The sequence below is a fragment of the Haplochromis burtoni genome, unplaced genomic scaffold (assembly GCF_018398535.1).
Source record: "Haplochromis burtoni strain Fernald_Lab_line unplaced genomic scaffold, NCSU_Asbu1 Contig_94, whole genome shotgun sequence".
NCBI classification, from domain to species: domain Eukaryota; kingdom Metazoa; phylum Chordata; class Actinopteri; order Cichliformes; family Cichlidae; genus Haplochromis; species Haplochromis burtoni.
This window is the reverse complement of record NW_024582455.1, coordinates 1,873,499-1,892,702: the sequence shown is the minus strand read 5'-3', so window position 1 is coordinate 1,892,702 and position 19,204 is coordinate 1,873,499. Positions and strand designations below refer to the sequence as shown.

At 39.9% G+C, this 19,204-nt stretch overlaps 1 protein-coding gene across 6 annotated transcripts in view; it reads right to left on the bottom strand.

Annotated features, from left to right (window-relative positions):
- numbl (NUMB like endocytic adaptor protein) overlaps nt 1-19,204 on the bottom strand; it is a 61,949-nt gene that overhangs the window by 9,856 nt on the left and 32,889 nt on the right. For 4 of the 6 annotated variants that reach the window (XM_014334943.2, XM_042222761.1, XM_014334945.2 and 1 more), the window contains 3 exons: nt 7,403-7,553; nt 4,062-4,136; nt 2,692-2,766 (listed from right to left, as the gene is read on the bottom strand). In XM_014334943.2, the coding sequence (XP_014190429.1) occupies nt 2,692-2,766; nt 4,062-4,136; nt 7,403-7,528 (276 nt within the window). In that variant the 5' untranslated portion in view covers nt 7,529-7,553. The other 2 variants (XM_014334944.2, XM_005926566.3) reach the window with 2 other exon arrangements.

Sequence of the window (19,204 nt, the reverse complement as noted above, 5' to 3'; positions counted from 1 at the left end):
GATAAAAGCTGATTGTCTGACAAAAAGTTATTAAGTTAAACTTGTATTAAATTATTTTAATGATTATCATCAATAGTTTACACGTAATTAACCTGTGAAGATGTTGCAGACAATTACGTTTTGGTCATCTCACAGTTAGTTCAGTATTCTCCTTTCTCTCTCTTTTGGGGCTCTAGTATCTTCTGACTGGAATATCTGACTCTTACAGGCTTCAGTGTGTTAATTGTGTCTGCACACTGTTTGTTGTTGGCCAAGGTGTGTACAGCTTGCTAAAAATATTAGAGCTTTTTCTTGCTATAAAAGCAAAAAGACGCCATCAATTTAGTATTTTTACCAGCTGAAAAATAAAAACACTGAGCTAAAGGATGCTAAAACCCTGTGTAGAGCGCTGAATGACAACCTTAATATGCACAATTAGAATTCCTAATGTTCCTACGTAAGGGTAAACCCATTTTATGAATTATTGAATATAAAACATACTGAACTTGCTTTTGCAGGAGTTTATTAATAAATGACGAGTGAGCCTGCTTTTTCTTTCCACATTTCTATTCAAACACATGCCCTTTGAAATGAATGTGTTATATCACTGTGTGAACACACTAAGCATGGGTGAGACGCACATGTTATAAAAGCAAAATTAGGTCTTACAAGTCAAAAGCTAAGGGCTTTAAATTTGTATTCAGCCTTACAGCTTCAGTGAAGGTGAGGTATATTTTAAATTAACCTGTTGTTTAGGTAATGTGGTAGAAGAGAAACAAAAGTGCAGGCCAAAAGAAAACAACCTCTTGTGACTCCACCAAAACCTACGTTTTCTTCTCTTTTGCTGATATTGGTGTTTTTTAGCTTCAAGGTTAAAGCTGGCTAACACGCTGACTTATAGCAATTAAATCTTATAAAAAACCAAAACCTCACTTCTGGCTTCTCTCAGTTTAAGCTATTCAGTTGCTACAGTTCCAAAAGTTACAGCAATATTTAAACAAATATGTTGATTATGGTTCACAAATACATAGGTTTATTTTAGTTTTTCTATTAGTTTTTTATTACTTTAACCTCCTAGGACCTGGCGTCCACATATGTGGACATCACATTTTGGGTTATTTAGACCAAAATACTCGATTTTGCTCTACAAGGGCCTGATATCCACTTACGAGGACATTATACTGCTACTGTTCTATCGAAATTTTAAATGAATATCCTCATATGTGGCTCTCATTTTTCTTAGAAACAAAAATTAGGTAAAAAAAAAAAAATCTGCTAATTCTTTGTTTTTACATTCATCAGGTCCCAATCAGCCCAAATGTCAAAGAGAAATTAAAAATGCATGCCGTGGAAGAGTTCGGGTCTTAGGAGGTTAAAGAGCCACTATGAGGTTATCAGCAAACAGGATAATATTTACTGATGGTAGCATCCAGGGTTTTTCTGCTGTGTTATATCATATTTGTTCCGGCTAAAAATACTGCGATGAAGAGCTCCAAGTTTGGATTTGGGAGACAGAAACCTTCTCTACTTTTAAAAGATTAGGCTTAAAACTTTCCTTTTTAATAAAGCTTATAGTTAGGGCTGGATCAGGTGACCCTGAATCCTCCCTTAGTTATGGTGCAATAAAGATAGATTGTTGGAGGTTTCCCATGATGCAATGAGTGTCTTTCTTCACTTTCTATATGTTTACACACCACTCTGCAGTTATTATTAAACTCTGGCTGTAGCTTTCATCCTGTCTCCCTATATCTCTCTATTATCGTAGGGTCTTTACCTTACAATATAAATCACTTTGAGGCGACTGTTGTTGTAATTTGGTGCTATGTAAATAAAGTTGACATGAAATGAATTGAATTGAAGAACAGAAAGACAACAATAGAACAGATAGACAATAGGAAGGAGGAAGGTTAGAAGGAGAGGAGTGGGACTGAGAGACTGGAAGAGGTGTGGTCATGTGTGGCCTCTAAACACATTAAAAAAAAAAAAAGTAAAGCAAGAAAGAGGCTGCTCTATCAGGCTTACTCTCTGCACTGTCTCTGCTGCTCTTTATTGTGCTCTGCTTTCAATATAACCACAGCGAGCTGCACTCACTGTAGGAGGCCTCCCTGGCCGCCAGACACTCCTCAAGTGCATGTGTGCGTCTGTGTTTACTTGAGTTTCCCTCCCCCACTAAGCACCTTTAGCAAGCAATCATGAGTCACATATGCCAGCTCTGAAATACCAAACACACACACACACACACACACACACACACACACACACACACACACACACACACACACACACACACAGAGTCTCAAAAGCCTGGGAGCAACACAGTGGACCCCTCTGTTAGGGTCACCAAACTAGGACAGAATGAGAGTTTTGTTGGTGGTCTGAGGATGGCATATGCATGCCTTTACTAAATATGAGAGCAACAAAAAGAAGAAAAAATGTTTCAAATTGAAGTATTAGAGGGGAAATAAGCGCATTAGTGGGCTTTATATCTTCTTTTTGACAGGCTAACTCTGTTATTTGTGTCTCTGCCTGTCTTGAGAGGCTGAGACTGAAGACTCAGATAAAATACTAGTGTGGACAAGACTGTAGACATGACAACAAGAAGGCACGACTGTGCACCGTGCCCTTGCTGTCAGGTGAGTGATAACATAGATAAAAAGAGAGATAGAAAGAAGGACAAAACAAGGAGACACATGATAGATAAGCGTTTCTTACCTTAGTTTTGTCATCTACCACCCTGAGTCCATCAGCCGAAACCCACAATACTGCTTTTACTGTCTTTTTCCCGCTCTGGAAAGACAAAGAACATGGGACACTGAATCATTTAAACCTTTATAGACAAGTAGCAGTATTAAATTGTACTTGAAGCTTATGAGCGAGACTGTAACGCCACCTTTATTCTTGCCTGCTGTTGTGTAAAATGATGACATCCCTGGGATAAATGAGGTAGTGGAGGGTTAAGAAAAGAGAGGCGGGAGCAGCTAAAAACTGTGCCAGCTGGCACTGCGAATCATTTTGCCAGAGGTGGGCACCAGGCAGCGCTAATAACACGCTCAACATGGGCCATGCTAAAAATAAACAGACTGAAAAAGCAAAGGCTTCGTGTGTGAATCTGTGTGAATCTGTGAGCGTGCACATGCACACGAATCCGCATCGGAGTTTGTGTGTGCGAGTAAGGGAAACAGAAAGTCAGAGCACTGCAGGAAATGGCTTTGAAACCCACAGAGGCGCGATAAGGAGCCCCATTTTTGCATAATCCCACTGACAAAAAGAACGAGGGAGCAAGAATGAAGGTGAAGAATCTGACAGTGATGGAGGGAAGAAGAGGCTAAATGATGAGGTGGAGCCAGAGTGGAACTCTGGGAGAAATATTTTAGCTTGAGCAAATGCAGAGAGAAAGATGCTGGTGTTGATAGAGAATGGAGCAAAACAAATTTCTAGGGATTTTCTGTAAATTGTTATATAAAGTTATACAGTTACATGCCTCCCTGGGGATAAGATAGAAAATGCAGATTCAAAGCTGAAAATGTGGTACTCTAGATTTTAAAGAAAAGTGCAGTTTGATATTAGTTTGTCAAGAAAAGCAGTAGCAGAGAAATAACATGAAAACTGTGTTGTACACGCCTGTCCTTTCTACAACCTCAAGTGTGTGTCTGTGTGTGTGTGGCTGTCTGACACCGGCCAGTCTGAGTCACTCTGTTCACACGCTCCCTGTCCAAATCCAGCTTCCCAGGGGGGGGCAAACTATGTGTTTACATGAGCATGCGTACGCCCCAGTTTCATTTTCTGCTTGCTTTTCTATGGTGACATCAGATACATATGGAATAGGACCCACCAGAGAGGCCAATTAACGGGGTAAAAAAGTAGAAAACAACAAGAAGAACAAGTATTGAACGTGCGTGCATTTGTGCATTTCTTCAGTCAATACACTGGCGCACTGGCTTTGCGCCACCGAGTCTGTAATGAGTTTCTGCAAAGTTTCTGAATTCCTCTGGGTGCATATTTGTAACTGGCTTCCTGCAACAAAATGTACTTTTAGTAATGCAGCAAAAAGTGTGTGTTAGAAGTGTGTGTGGGTTACTCACAACTTTTAGCTTCTTCACTGCCTCCTCGCATACGTGCATCCCTCTCGACTCGTCCACCTCCACCAACCCCAGGTACTGCAGACGAAACAAAAACAGATGGTTTTAGGTTTTTCCTTTTAACGTTTGATACACCAGGACTCTTCATTTAAACTTCTTGCAAATGAAACTCATTCAGCTGGAGTGAATAGTGTGAACGCAAAAAAACAGTTGGAAACAATCAGGAAGGTCTGATCTGAGAAACACAGGCAGCAGCTGGGCTCATAAGCCGAGAATAAATCTATAACGTAGGTAGGAGCGATGTGATAACGTATGGAGTGCCTTCTATGAGACTTTCCAAAAGACAAAAGCAAACAATAAATTGAAGCATCAGCTAATGTGGGCTGGCTTGAAATCAGCAATTGTTATTAGGACTATGGTTTAGGCAGGTATCAGGAATTAGAGCAGGTCATCCACTAACTGGAACGTTGGTGGTTTGGTCCCTGTCTGCATGTCAAAGTATTGATTTGATTTGATTTTATTGATTAGCATTCAAATATCTCAATGAATACAGAACAAAGATCTACCACAAAGCAAGAAAGCATGAGACAAGGCTAATCAAAAGGTATTGGCTGAAGCATTTGCTTATTACGCCAACCCCCCAAGTATCCTTGGGCAAAATGCTGAACCTCAAAATTACTCTCAGATGCATTCACTAGAGTATGAATGTGTGATTGTTAAATATAAAGCACTTATATATTAAATAAAGTGGGTGAATTAGACATGTTGTATAAAGCACTTTGAGTGCTCCAGTAGAGTAGAAAAGTGCAATATAGGAACCAGTCCATGTACCATTTACTATGAGCTGAGCTAGATTTTGTGACTTGCCTTAACAAATACTCTGACTATTTTGTGATAGTAAACAACAGGAATTATATTAGTGTCAATGTTACCTGTGAAAGAGGGGGTGTCTGCCCTCTTTTTAAAATGTCAAACAGGCTAATATTGTTAATGTCACAATGGCTGAGCTAACATAGTTTGGTCTGCCTTACACTATCACAGTTGGCAGCTGTTATTTTACTTTGCTAGCTTGCTAACTGGATATATTACTAAAATAAGACGTGTTGTTAGAGAAAAAATAAAAATAATGATGACCATTATACACAAATTGAAGTCAAAACATAAGTAAGGTTATCTAGAGCTTCATATGCTCTATAACGTAAAGTATGAGAGGCACCAGGCAAATCTTCCAATGGGCCATTTTATCCCACAGTCTTTAGTTTGCAAAAACAACGTTTCTTTCAGCAGTGAGCTGAGCTGACACGTATTCTTTTGGTAGCTACAGTTCAAATGCTTTTGAAAAGGCATTAATAGTTCGTGACTCATTTAGAATTTAAAAAACACTGAGAAAGCACTGAAAAGAAAGATGGCTGAGCGAGCATGGAGGTAAAAACAACATATAAAGAGACAGAGGCTTTTATGCTTACATCTCTTGCTAAAGCTCTGAGCTCCACTTCAGTGCCCATCTCATCGCTAGCTCTTTGGACCATTACCATCAGAACCGTTTTCCATTAGCCTCAGCCCCACACGATGCCTTTTCTTATACTCTCAGCTTTCTTTGTTGCCTTTATCTTTTTGCTTTGTATTTCTCTCCTGGTCCATTCAGTCTGCGGTCTTTCTTTCCTTTCACTTATCTTATCTGGTCCTATCTATCTCTCATTTCAAATCTGAAAATGTCTCTCCTTACCCTCTGTGCGCCCTCATTCCTCACCTTGTCATTTCCTGTGCTCTCTGTAATCTATAACCTTACCTCATCGTCACTCCTCTTTCTCTGGCTTCCATCTCCCTCCCTCATTCTCTCTCCAGCCCTTCTACAAATCACTTTAGCTCTCAAGGATGGCCATACAGTACATGCTCAGAACGGAGCTTGTTATCAGTAAATTGGCCCATTAATGACGGCCCTTTTTTGCATTTATGGCATGGGAGGCATTCAGCTACTGAGGTAGAATATGGATCAGTGCTTTACTACTGATGGTTCTTATAAAGATCAAAGGTCAGAGCCAAAGTATCCTGAACTGTATCACACAGCCTAACCATAGGCATTACATTAAAAAGTATATTTGCTTTCTTTAGGTACTGTAATAATATGAACAAAATAGAAATAATAGGATTTATGCTATTGTTATTAGTGCTGTCAGCATTAATCTCGTGCGTGGGGCTGGACGGCGTCAACGCATTAGCGCTGTCCAGCCCAGGCACAATCCGCGTTAACTCGCTAACAGAGATTTGCCGCGTTAATGCGGTTATGGCGTTAACATCATTTTAACGAGATTAACACTGACAGCACTTTTTTTCTGTCATATATGTCTGTCATATATATATATATATTTATTTATTTATTTTTGTAATTCAGATAATATTCAGACTTCAAGAAAGCTGGTGGCAGCAAACAACTAGCTTAGCTTTGCATTAACACTAACAGACCGCACTGCTAAGATAAAGTGATAATTACGTGAGAATCTTGTGCACCCTTTATTGCTGAATGTATTTATACAGCACTGACTTTACTTATTAATAAGGGCCAGTCTCCAGGGCTTAAAAACAAAGCAAAGGCAAAATGCAATTCATTAAATAGCCACTTAAAAGCCCAACATTATAACAGAGATAAACATGTTTGCATCTTGACTTTAAAAAAAGGTTTTGTTTTCTTTAGGTAATTTCCCGCCCTCTGATATCTATAAGAGAGTAAATATAGCTTTCGATTGTGCTGAAAGTATTTAGGACATGGCTGATATTACTGGCATATTCGGTGCCATCTTGTCTAGTTCAGCAATCAGTTTGTGTAAAAATGTGATCTCACTTTGTGTTTTTGTGATAAGGCTATTTTAGTTGAGGCTCGCTCGGAGCAGCTCCACTAGCCAGCATCACTGCTAGCACATAAGATCTTGCCTAAATATTATCTCATAGTCTTAACTCACTTGCTTTTTCATACTTAACATTAACCTCCTAAGACCCAAACTCTTTCATGGTATGCATTTTAAATTTCTCTTTGATATTTGGGCATATTGGGATCTGATGAATGTAAAAACAAAGAACCACCAGATTTTTTTAACCTAATTTTTGTTTCTAAGAAAAATGCGAGCCACATATGAGGATATTTGCTTTAAATTTTGATGAAACAGAGGCAGTATAATGTCCTCGTAAGTGGATATCAGGCCCTTGTAGAGCAAGATTTTGTACTTTGGTCTAGACAACCAAAAATGTGATGTCCACATATGTGGACGCCAGGTCCTAGGAGCTTAAAAGAAAGAAAAAAATAAATTAATCAGGCTTAGCTTAACTGAATATCAACTGTAGATACTTACCCGAACAGCAAAGTTGCATTTGCCCTTGCGTACAGCCTCCTCGTCAGCCTGCCATTGATGTGGTCTGCTGGCCTCTGGCACATAGGTGGGCTTCTTCCTCCTCAGGCTCTGACGAAGCTTGTTCATCTCCGGGGTCACGTGCTCCCTGGTACTGCAGACACAGAAAGGGATGCAAGTTTAGTTTCGGAAAACTGGAAGGCCATAGAGTATCTCTGTACTCAACAAAGGAAAAATGACAACCACCTGAGTGTCATTACCACAAGCACAGAACAATATTTTTTTTTAATTACATTCATTTAATAGCAATTAAATAGTCAGGCACATTAAAAAAATATTTAAATGCAAAAGTGCCAAACTATAATTGAATGAAATGCCACTTGAGAGAAACCAGAGTCCTGTATTTCATATGGTATTATGAGAGAAGTGGGAATGATTTCGTTGATTGGCTGGAGCTCATTAAGTTATAATCATCTCTAACAAGGCAGTCAGTACATCAGTGCCACAAACACTTCCCATCACAATGCTCCATTGATTCTCCATTCAGACGCAGGCTGTACAAATCGCACAGGTAGAACATTAATGAACACAAAAGCACCTGGCACGCTTTCATCTCTCGAAGAAACACCAAGAATGCTGAGCGCATGCTAATCAGCACACATGTGTGCTCTCCACTCCTCCTGTGAACAATCCTCCCTCCGCTCCCTAATTAGACCATTCAGCCCGCTGGCCTGTTTAGCGCGTGCTAATTTCCCAGCATAATGAAACATGATGCCATCAAAACATGACCTGCTTTAAAAAAATAATTACTGTTTTCATTCCTCCACACTCACATCCCAGCTTCAACAGGACATCTGAAGTACAATAAAAACACCTCTTTCCTCATTTGAGTCCTTTGACTAAATTAACTGCATCATCAGCTTCCTTGTTGTCCAAGTCAAAAGTTTCAAATTGGACTAAGCAGTCAGTCTATTCTGTTTTTCTTGTCCTCAATCTCTGAACACAACTGGTCTCTTTTCTCTACACAGTTTAAGGGATCTGCTTAGAGATACACGAGCAAGGCCCAGTTTGTAAATCTGCAATATCAAACCAGGAAGAGTGCTAGAAAAAAAGGCTTGCATAAAATTATTACTATAAGATAACAATATATTAGAAATGCTTATCTCATGTCGTATTCTTCCATATAGCTTGGATTAATAAGAGTAAAGATCGAGCTTGTTTTATTCGCTTACCATCTGGATGATCCATAAATCGGCATTCCAGCTTTTACAGGGTAAGAGAGCACATTAATCTTACACTGAAGACATACAATGTCCATATGTAAAGTGGTGATCTCAACACTGAAGGGCAGAACACTTCTCTCAGCTCTACCACCACGGGGCCAAATTTATACTCAATATATAGTCGGACACGTCACTTCTCATAATTGCTGCCACCCTGATGGTAATGCTGCCAAAGACTGGTGTACCGGAAGTGTGTTTGCAATTCGCCATTCTTGTGCACCACACACACTCCCTGTGTAATGCAGAGTATTCAAATGCAACAGCTCAAGTGGCTTTACTCATGTCTGGCATGTGAGGCATGTGCCATCTGCCAAGAGTAGATACTCATACACACATACACAGACAAAACATACCCACAAGCCCATCTGCAGCTTGCCGCACATGTCGAGGTTTGTGCCGCTCATATGTGGGAAAAGTGCCAGCTGACTGGCACCTGGCTGGCACGCCCCCAGCACTGCTGCAGCAGGTGTGAACGGGCGTGAGCGAAGGGGTTACAGAGCTTTACATAACGCCTCACAGCAGAGGTAGAAGGGGGCTGGGGTGGCTTAACTCATGTCTGGCATGAGTAAAAGGACCCTGTAAATGAACAGACCCAGTAAAGGAAGTACTGGGTAAGGAATACAGGACACCCTCATATGGTCTAGGACAGCGGGGGAGGAGTAGTGAGCGAATGGCACTGGCATCCGATGGCAAACCACATGGGAGAGACGCAGAAATGAACCAAGGATACTGCGACAAGTTTTTTGAAAATATGAGATAAAACTACTGGGAAAAGAGAGGAATGAAGTACTGAGGTGAGAGAATTGGAGTTATAACACACTAAATGATCCTGTTCATCATCCATCGTCTAGTCTTGATAAAAAGGGAATTGTGTGGGAGCAGAGTAGCTTAACAGATTCACAGGTCAGTACAATACAAGCATGAGGGCAGAAAGTCAGAGAGAGCAACATCCAGCAATAATGCAGATTTTTTAAAAATGCATTAGTAAATACATTTTTAAAAACCCCAACTGCTTATCCAATGGTAAGTAGGGTATCTGCTCAGTTATATTAAATATAAAAATGAACTACATATTTGAGAACCTAAACATGATTGAAAACTCTTGAAATGTTGCTCGTGTTAGGTCGCGAGTGAATTGACTTATTTTATTGGTCCCTTAAAATTCCAAACCCTATACGAATTTAGCACATATATAAAATTTGGTACACACGTGTCATAAGACACAAAAAAAATTCCTCTTGGATCCACGCCCCGGACCCTGAAGGAAGTTCTCCATTTTGAATTTCTACATGAAGTTTTCATCGGCGGTTTCACATATTTTATACAGCAGCATCACATATAATGAGTGGATGTTTCTTATTCTGGATTCAAGAGAAGTTCAGTCCACACAGCTGCAATAATTTTAGCTGCGCCTTGGTCTCCCTCTATTGTTTTCTCTAGTGTAACTTTAGCGTTCACTAACCTGCTGCTTGCTGTAATTATTTAATGGAAAGATAATATTCATTAGTATCAGTTTTCTCATCTAAGTTAAAGCACTAAATGAACTCATCCAGGCTACAATGAAAATACATGTGAACGCAGGTTGATGGGCTTTCTCATGATGTGCACCGTGGCGTGAAATGAACAAAACTATCTGGTAGTAAACACTTAATGATAGAGAGACACATTAGGGCCGTGAAACTGCCAAACATTGAAATGATGAAGTCGTTGCATAGCTGTGACCTAGCCCTGCAAAACTAGAACCATCTGCAGTGAGGGGGGAAAAAAAGATGAGAGCCAGACAGAGGGGGTGGGTTGGCGAGCATCAAAATAAATCTATAAATCAATGGCACAAATTAAATCCCACTCCCTTTATGAACCCACGCAAAACTCGTAAGCACTTCAGTGTAGCCTACACAAACAAGGGGCCCGGTGCCAAAAAAGCACATAGTTGTTCCCAGTTTAGTGTTTGAGTTTGCAGCCATCTGGAATGTATTGTTGGGGAGATGGCAAGCAGGACAACTTACGGTCATATGATGTTATGTCGTGGAAATTTCTTTCACCCGAGCCGACCTCCTACTCTGGTCCTCCCTATTCCTTCTTCTTAACTGTTACTTACACTGCAGATCTCCTCTTGATCAAAAAAGATGCGGAGACAGGCGCAAAAACGAGCCCGAAGCTAAACGTCTGCAGCTCTGCCGATGCGAATGTGAGGAAATAGGATTCACAGGGCTGACTTCAGTGTGAAGAGCTAGCCTACGCGTACAGACTAATAAATGTGGTGAAAAGAATTTTTACATCTTGCTCCGGCTTAAGTTGGTATTTTAACTGTGAGATGGTTGGTGGTTATTAACAGCATGCGTGCGTGGGATTTACTATAATTATCAGTAATAACAGCACATTCCCGAATATATGTATATTACAAATGTCTTGTATTTGTCTCACCTCTGTATTAACAACACATGATCTGTGTTAAGACTGCTTGTGCGTCCAGCTGCGTTTTGTGCCTGCCAGATGTGACTCCGATTGATTTCTTTGGCACAATGCCTCTCTTTCACACACACACACACACACACACACGTACGTACGTACGTAACGTCCCTCCCTGATCCAGATGTTCCGTGTTCAACATCGGCCCAGAGATTTTGGCAAAATGGGACATACTCCTCCCTCACACATCTCCTCAACCAGATGCTCAAGAAAAACACAGCTCAAACAAGAAGGGGAGTAGGGGTGAGAGCGGTGATGTTACCACACACACACACACACACACACACACACACACACACACAATGACTCACTGCCACCTCGTATTACGGAAAGCCATATGTGTGTGGAGCTCAAAAGAAACTAGGAATGGACATAGAGAGGTGGAGCAAGTCTCCAGTGTGTGTGTGTTTATCTTTGTGAGTGCAGTAACAGAGTATTGTCTTGGCTTAGTCATCATAGTGCTGACCACTTTATCTGGACACACTGTACCCACTCTACTAAAGTCCGGCTTTGGCTCTTTGGCTGTGCAAATAAGACGCTGAGGTGTTCCGCTAAAGCTGCGAGTATGACTCACAACTTTAAAGTCATAGTGGAATGGGAAAGTATCAAAGGTCTCTATTACCACAGCAGCATGCAGGAGCGAGAGTGTATTATACTCTGAAAAGATCCACAGTGGGTTAACAAATTACAACACATACATTACTGGTCCTAAACTCAGTAATCACATTGTAATTGCAAACAGCCATGTCAGTTGTGTTACATAAGTTCGAAATGATCTGCGTAATGGTTGGATTTTTGATAACTCTTTAAACTTGCTTTTTTTTTTAAGCACGGCCAACAAAACATGAATATTACCTAAGATTTTTTAAACACAGATGTGTCCCTACAAAGTTCAGCTCATGCATGGTGTCCTATTGGCTCAGTCACACTAGAGTAAAAATAGGACAGCAACCTCCTTGCAATTAGGAAAACTCTCACCGGTTTTCCGGATATTGCAGTAAAATATTTTGGGACAGATTCACAAGTAGTTGGAGCGACAGACTGGTTCCCCAAGAAGATGACCATGCTCCATCTGAACTCCATCTTATCGCTGTTTTATGACCGTCTTGATCCACCAAAGTGACTCTGAAAATGCTAACTGACTGTGAGTGTTTGCAGACACGATCACCATCTGCAGAGCAGCCACATCAACGGCAAAGATATCGCAAGTGCATTGCACACTTTCGTAATAATTTAGTTTTCCCAAGTGTGACTGCAGCATAATTAGCATAGTGTTTGTGCAATATGCAAGCATTCTCAAGTTTATGAGCTTAGAATGTTTTCCTGCCTTCACGATTCCCTTCAGTGTTAAAGAGTATAAAGTGTAATAAGTGCAGATACTATCCCACAGCTGAAGTCCTACGTATTTACCTTTGAAAAGGAATTTCTCTGCTAAGAAATTGTAATATGGTGGTGTTGGGTTGGCAGCCAGCTTTTCTGCTCCAAACCAAAACAATGAAAACATTACCCTAATAGGTAATGTTTGCATAAATCAGCAAACACATCGGGTGCAGGCACATTATGCTGACACGACGCGCACACACGCAGTAAAAACTGACCCAGTTTGTGGTCCCTGCAGACTTCACACACTGACACTGAGTGACCCACATAGAGACACTGACACATACTACCATTACTATTATCCCCAAGTATGTCTCTCTGTGTCTCATACTCCCTGAAAGTGACAGGTGGTGTGTGTGTGTGTGTGTGATTAAAGTATAAAGGAGTGTGATGCAGCGGACATAAACCAGGGCACTTGTATTTAGACTGAAGTTTGTCCCAGGACAGGATGCAGTGCAGTGTTTTATTAATCTAAGCAGGACTATGTATGTTTATGAGGGAGAAGGATACAGATACAGAGAGTGTGTTTTGTGCGTCTCTAAGCCTTTGTTATTTCCTGGAAACAACTCCCTCCCTGCAGGATTTGTGTCAGATGGAGCAAACAATCTCCAATAGTTTACTGCTTTGTAATACTTTGAATTCCTGCACATTCACATGTACAAAAATACCATTCTCTGTGCTAAACTGGGTATTACCTGAATGCAGTTAGTTACTACAGAAATCTTGGACATGGTGACCCATTAGCGACCTCTTAACCAACGCAAACATTGGATCCCACCTCGACAACAAACTACAACAACTAAAGCCTGGCCAGTATTTCCAGCTGCTATTAGCTATTTGCTGATCTATTTGTGTCACCATTTATAACAATAAGGGGAAATTTAAAAAGTAAAGAGTGTTTACGATGCATAGTTTGTACACCAGGCCACCCTGCAACTAGGAACACTAAAAAAAACACACAAAAAAAACCCCACACACAAGAACTAACCGATCCAAGCAGAGTTACGCAGACTGTCATTGAATAAATAGGGAAATCTGTTTTTGAATGTGTCTGAAAAAATAATAATTGGAAGATACATATCAGATTATCGGATTTTAAAATGGCCAAATATTAGGTTTTAATCATAACACTGCTAAATTAAATATTTCAACTTAAACTTTCACATCCCCAAAAGTCTTTGCATTTCAAAAACTGAGAAAAAAGAACAGCAACGCTTGTCAGAAAAAGAAAGAATCAGAGCTCAAACACTTGTAAAAACTTAAAATGTACAAACTGAGTTTGCGCTCCCTCGTCTGAAGCTATATGAAACATTTATACCCTAAGGTGTAGTAGTTACTGCGAACAAATCTAAAGCAGAGCCTCTCTGGGAAGAGCAGATACAGATCAGTGGAGTGCTGTATACACTGTGGAGGCAGCTTTCCTGTAAGCGTGGAGGTTTAAATGCATCAAAACTGCTCCCTTCTGTCGAGATTAGGAATTTGTACAGGCTGATGTACAGTGGCAGCTGAAGCAGAGCCATGTGTTAAACCATCAGCCTGGCATCCACTGTGGCTATTGTCTCCATCTCTATCTCCCTCTCACTGTTTCTCTCCTCACCCACACACACACACACACACACACACACACACACACAAACACACACACACACACACACACACACACACACACACGCACACACGCACACACGCACACACACACGTGCCTCAGTTTGCTCCATAAACCAGGCCCAAGTCTTAAAAAGAAAGTGGGTTCATAGATCTCTCAGTCATTGAAATTCAGGGCCAATCCGCAATCCATAGTAGTTTTCTTTAATGCACTGCTTCTCACACTGTACTCCTGCTTAATACTGCTCATAACACCATGTAATATAGTGTACAGGCATGTCCTTGAATGATTTTCTCCTCTTCAAAATGCATTATTTATGAAGTCAATTCCCATGCCTTTAGATTCCCCTCAGTGTGTACCTGCACTGTGAGCTGGGTTAATTATTTTACAAAATCTAACAAAGAAAAAGAAAACTGTGCCTGGGAAGAGATCCTACCTCTGTCTAACTTCATTGTCAGCAAATAATTCAATACCCACCAGCATATAAACTCTGAATAACTGGATTTATTTTTTAAAAAATTATTTTTTGTGAAAGGAAATCACATGGTCAAGTCTTTTCTCAGTGGATTTGACTCAACAAGAAAATTGCAAATGTGATAGAAATGTGTGGATATATCAGAAGGCCTGCAGTATATCATTTTAGATACAATTCTTAAATCCCTTAAAAAAAGCTGGATCAGCTCTAAACATCCAATACTGGTTACTGTATCCCCTTCTATAACAGATCAGTCATATTTTCAGGTCACAACTAACAGTTATCGCTACAGCGATTAGCTCCGCCCCACCCATCATCTCGGCCATATTGATTATGTTGTAATTGTCACTGCAGTCTATAAGCCATGACTTCTCTGTGGAGAACAACTTAGATGAATTATATGAAGGCAAGAGTGAGAGTGTGTGAGTGAGTGTGTGCTTGCGTGGTGTGTTATAAAGTCGATACGCTTACCAGACACCAATTGGATTGACTCCGACTGCTAGACGTACAAACACACCCTGTCCTTCCTCTGACCCTCTAATGCAACATGATCTTTTAGGGGGGTTCTGGGCAGTTTGAGACCTTACTGAAAGCTGTCCCAATATAATTATGTACAGAGTGTGCACAAGTGTGCGTGTGAAAGCGAGACAGTGAATGCTCATCCTGGTTAATGCGACTGAATGGCCCTCTGTGACTCAAAGCAAAGTGACAATTTAGGGCACTATTGCAGCAAAGGGTGATTAGAGCATGAGAAACAGGTTCTCATCGGGATGGTAAGCACTTGTAGTAGATGGAGGTGACTCAACCAGCTGACCCAGGATCAGTTCTCTCATTTTTCTTTCATCTAAACTGATTTACTGAAACTAATTTCTCACATTGAGGCAATATGCCAGAAAGTTACACATGAACTATACTTCTGCTAAACAGAACCCGATTTTAACCCTACACCGCAACCTGACGTGCACCTCCCGAGAAATGTAGCTACACGTCAGGTCGACGCTAGGTCTTTCACTGCACGGAAAAACAATGCGAACACATAAGCGCCAGTTGTGAAAAGTAATGCCTTCCAAAGGCTATGTCCACACTAGCCCGGATAGATTTGAAAACGGCGTTTTCGTCTAAAAAAAACGCTCCGCGTCCACACTAGCGTTTTCAGTCATTTTTACAGAGTTGTGCGTCCACATTGAAACGGTCGAAAACGCTTACGTTCCAGTACTGTGCATGCGTGAAACGCAAGAAGATTGGGCCTGCCTCATTTTTGTCTGCCGTTTGTTTACTTTCCAGCTCTTTGAAATGTCGCGGCAAAATGTGGCGGAAAAGCACCGAGTTTTTTAAATGGACTAACAATGAGGTGGAGTTGCTGCTGCGAGTAACACAAAAACACAAAGTCGCAAAAGCGAGTGAGAATTAAAGAATTTGAAGAAAAGCTATCTGAAGCATGTACAGACTGATATTAATCTTTAATAGGGCTGTCAAAACTGAACGCAAACAAAACAATGGCTGTATAATTCCCTCCGCTATTTTTAATTGGTCACATGACTGCATCATATGACTAACATGTGTCATCGATTTCGAAAGTCTCCATTTTTGCTGTCCACACTGCGACGCAAAAGCATCGTCTTTAAATGTATGTGTTTTCGAGAGCATTTTGAAAACGCTGCGTTTTCCTTCGGGGAATACGCCGTCTCCGTGTGTACGGGAGGCCAAAACGGAGAGAAAACGCATTAGTGTGGACGTGGCCTAATTATGAGCAGGGACGACTTCACCGGCTGCCACTGAGACTGTAACAAAGAGCAAATTACGCTACTTCTCCTTTGACAGATGACCTCATGAACTTCATCATGTCAACTTGTGCTAGTTTTCTTTGATACAACACGGCTTCCACTTCAGTGAATTATGATCCTATTTAGAGTAAAACTGATGATAAAGCAGGTTATCAAAGTTTCATTAAGAAAAGACACAGACAGGAAAAAAAGTGTGTTATTGAAGGCTTAAAAACAGTAGTCCTCAAACCAATGTGTGACATCACATTAGCTACATCAATCATACACAGTCTACCTGCAAGATGTGCCACAAGTGCCACAGCTGCAATCGATCAAAGTCAAGCCAAGTATAGCTAGCTATAATGGATGTTTACAGTCAAATCTGTGGCCAGGTATTTGACCTCTAACCATTGTTTTCTCCTCCAAATACGATGGTCCACATGCTTGTGTTTCTTTCAATAGACTTTAGCAACCTTCCTATGTTACCAGGTCACAGATAGCAAAGTGGTATGTAGGTACACTTAAGGAATAATTTTTTACTCTCAAAAAAATGTTAAAAAATAAAAGTAAAATGAAACTGAAATATTTAAAAGCAAAGCTTAATTTATTTAAATCTTTGATCTTTAAGGAAGATGTGCTCGTTATAAACTGAATGTATATCGATAAAGTAAATTTCCTTTGGCCAGATTCTACGTATCAAACAAAATTACATTAAAAATTTACATGGAATTCAACTAATAAAAGTCAGCATTTTGGGCAGAAAGTTTTTTTAATGTATAATATAATGTTGCTAGAAGGAATGTGAAAAAATATGACCATTTGTTGCTTTTATAAATCTGATATCAGTGTAGCTCAATTCACAGGTTATTGCCCATAAAATAACGAATGTGAACGTTGTCACTGAGCACAGTTTCAATGAAGATCCATTAGGTGATCATTGTCTGCAAGTTTCACTAAAATCTGACCAATACTCTAGGAGGAGTAGCAATTCTTATGAATTGCAGACACACAGACTAACGCCTGATGGGTGAGCTGTCCTTCAGACAGTGAGCTAAAGATGCTAATCAGTACTACCATAAAAAATGACGACAAACAAAAGATTATAGCAACAAAAAATATGAGCTATAATTCATGACAAAAACTAAAACAAAGTGAAATTTAAAAAGTGCTGTTTTGAGTTTAAATAAGTCTTAATTTTGCAGAGGAATAATTTTGCGGTCCTGCTACCTTTTGTGGCAACAGTTTTATGGCATGTTTTGCTTCCGCATTTTGTTCAACATCTACGCTTGTCTGAAACTTCCAACTCTTGCCTGTTTTCCCATTTGTAGTATATAAATACGCATGCTCAGTGCAGTGCTCCAGGCAGCAAAAAATTCCAGTTGGGAGGGGGCTATTAATGAGGCATTCACAGTGTGTGGGAGAAAAAAAACCACAGTGAATTGCATGCTTAACATCTTAATATTTTCCTGACAATTAATACCTGATGGTTACGATAGAGCCATTTTAACAACATGGAAAAACTCGGGAGGCATTGAGTATATTCGATATATCGCCCACCCCTACTTCGAGTGAAATTTCTGTGAGAACTATGAAAAGGAATAGAAGCAGGAAGCAGCATTCCAGAGTTTTCTCTGACAAGGTAAAACACATTTTACTGTCCCCATTTCATAAGTATTGTGGTGTTGTAATCAGTGGTTATCATACCACTAATGAGTCCTAAGAAAGTAAAACATACAACAGCTAATAGGTGTTACACCAAGTAGCATTAGCTAAATTTAGCTAGTTAGCTTGAATTCTATGCTAACGCTATTTTACACTTGCACGCCTTTTTTTAAACAATGCACAAAATGAATTACTAATTTAAAAAAAAAAAAAAAAAATAAAAATAATATATATATAATAATATATATATTATATATATATATATATATATATTATATATAAATAAATAATTAAATGTGTTTTTTTTTTTTTTTTTTTTTTCTAACAGTTGTTAAATAGATTTAGGAATTGGACATTATTGAAACCCTTTAAACAAACCCTTTTAAAAACAATGTGTTACAAAGATTCCATGATGCATGATATGTAACAGCACTGCCAAAATAATGGTAACATATACTATTTTGTGTTATGCTAGCAATTTAAATATGCACTACTCTTAAGGGAAGTTCCTTACCCCCAGTTTACCTATTACTACTACTCATAACCACAAGCAAACACAAAAATGCATAATTTCCTTAGAGATTAATAAAGTATTCTGATTCTGATTTTGATGTACATGCCATTTTTCTTCTGTTCCCAGTTCGCCTATTCAAGCCAAAAATCGAATAAGTCTGAGATCAGATAAAGTCAGTGGAAGAAAATGTAATCTTCCCCTGAAAGAAAAACAAATTTCATTGCCGCTATATATTAAAGCACTAACAAAAGTGGGGGAACAATCGATGTCGTGGGTGAGGAGGTCAGAAAAAAAAACCATCCTGAAATTAAAATGATCTGCTTCCCACTGCTTTCTGCAAATAGGGTTGAACTGGGAAACTTTAAATTACATTCTGTTACCTTTGCAGAGGGAGTGCGAAGCCGTAGAGAAGCACGTGCGTGTACATTCAGGCACGCACATACACATACACCTCCTCCTCATCACCAGGAGACGCACACGCAGCTCCCACACCTATTATCCTCTTCCTCCAGGCTAATCACAAAGCTGTGTCCCTGCCCCTCCTGTTTCTGTTTCAATTCCCACCCACCCAAGTTAAGCCTGGAGAGAGGACTATCTATATCAGTGTTGGCGTGTGTGTTTGTACAAGGCGACTTGCCTCCTCTCCCCTTTTT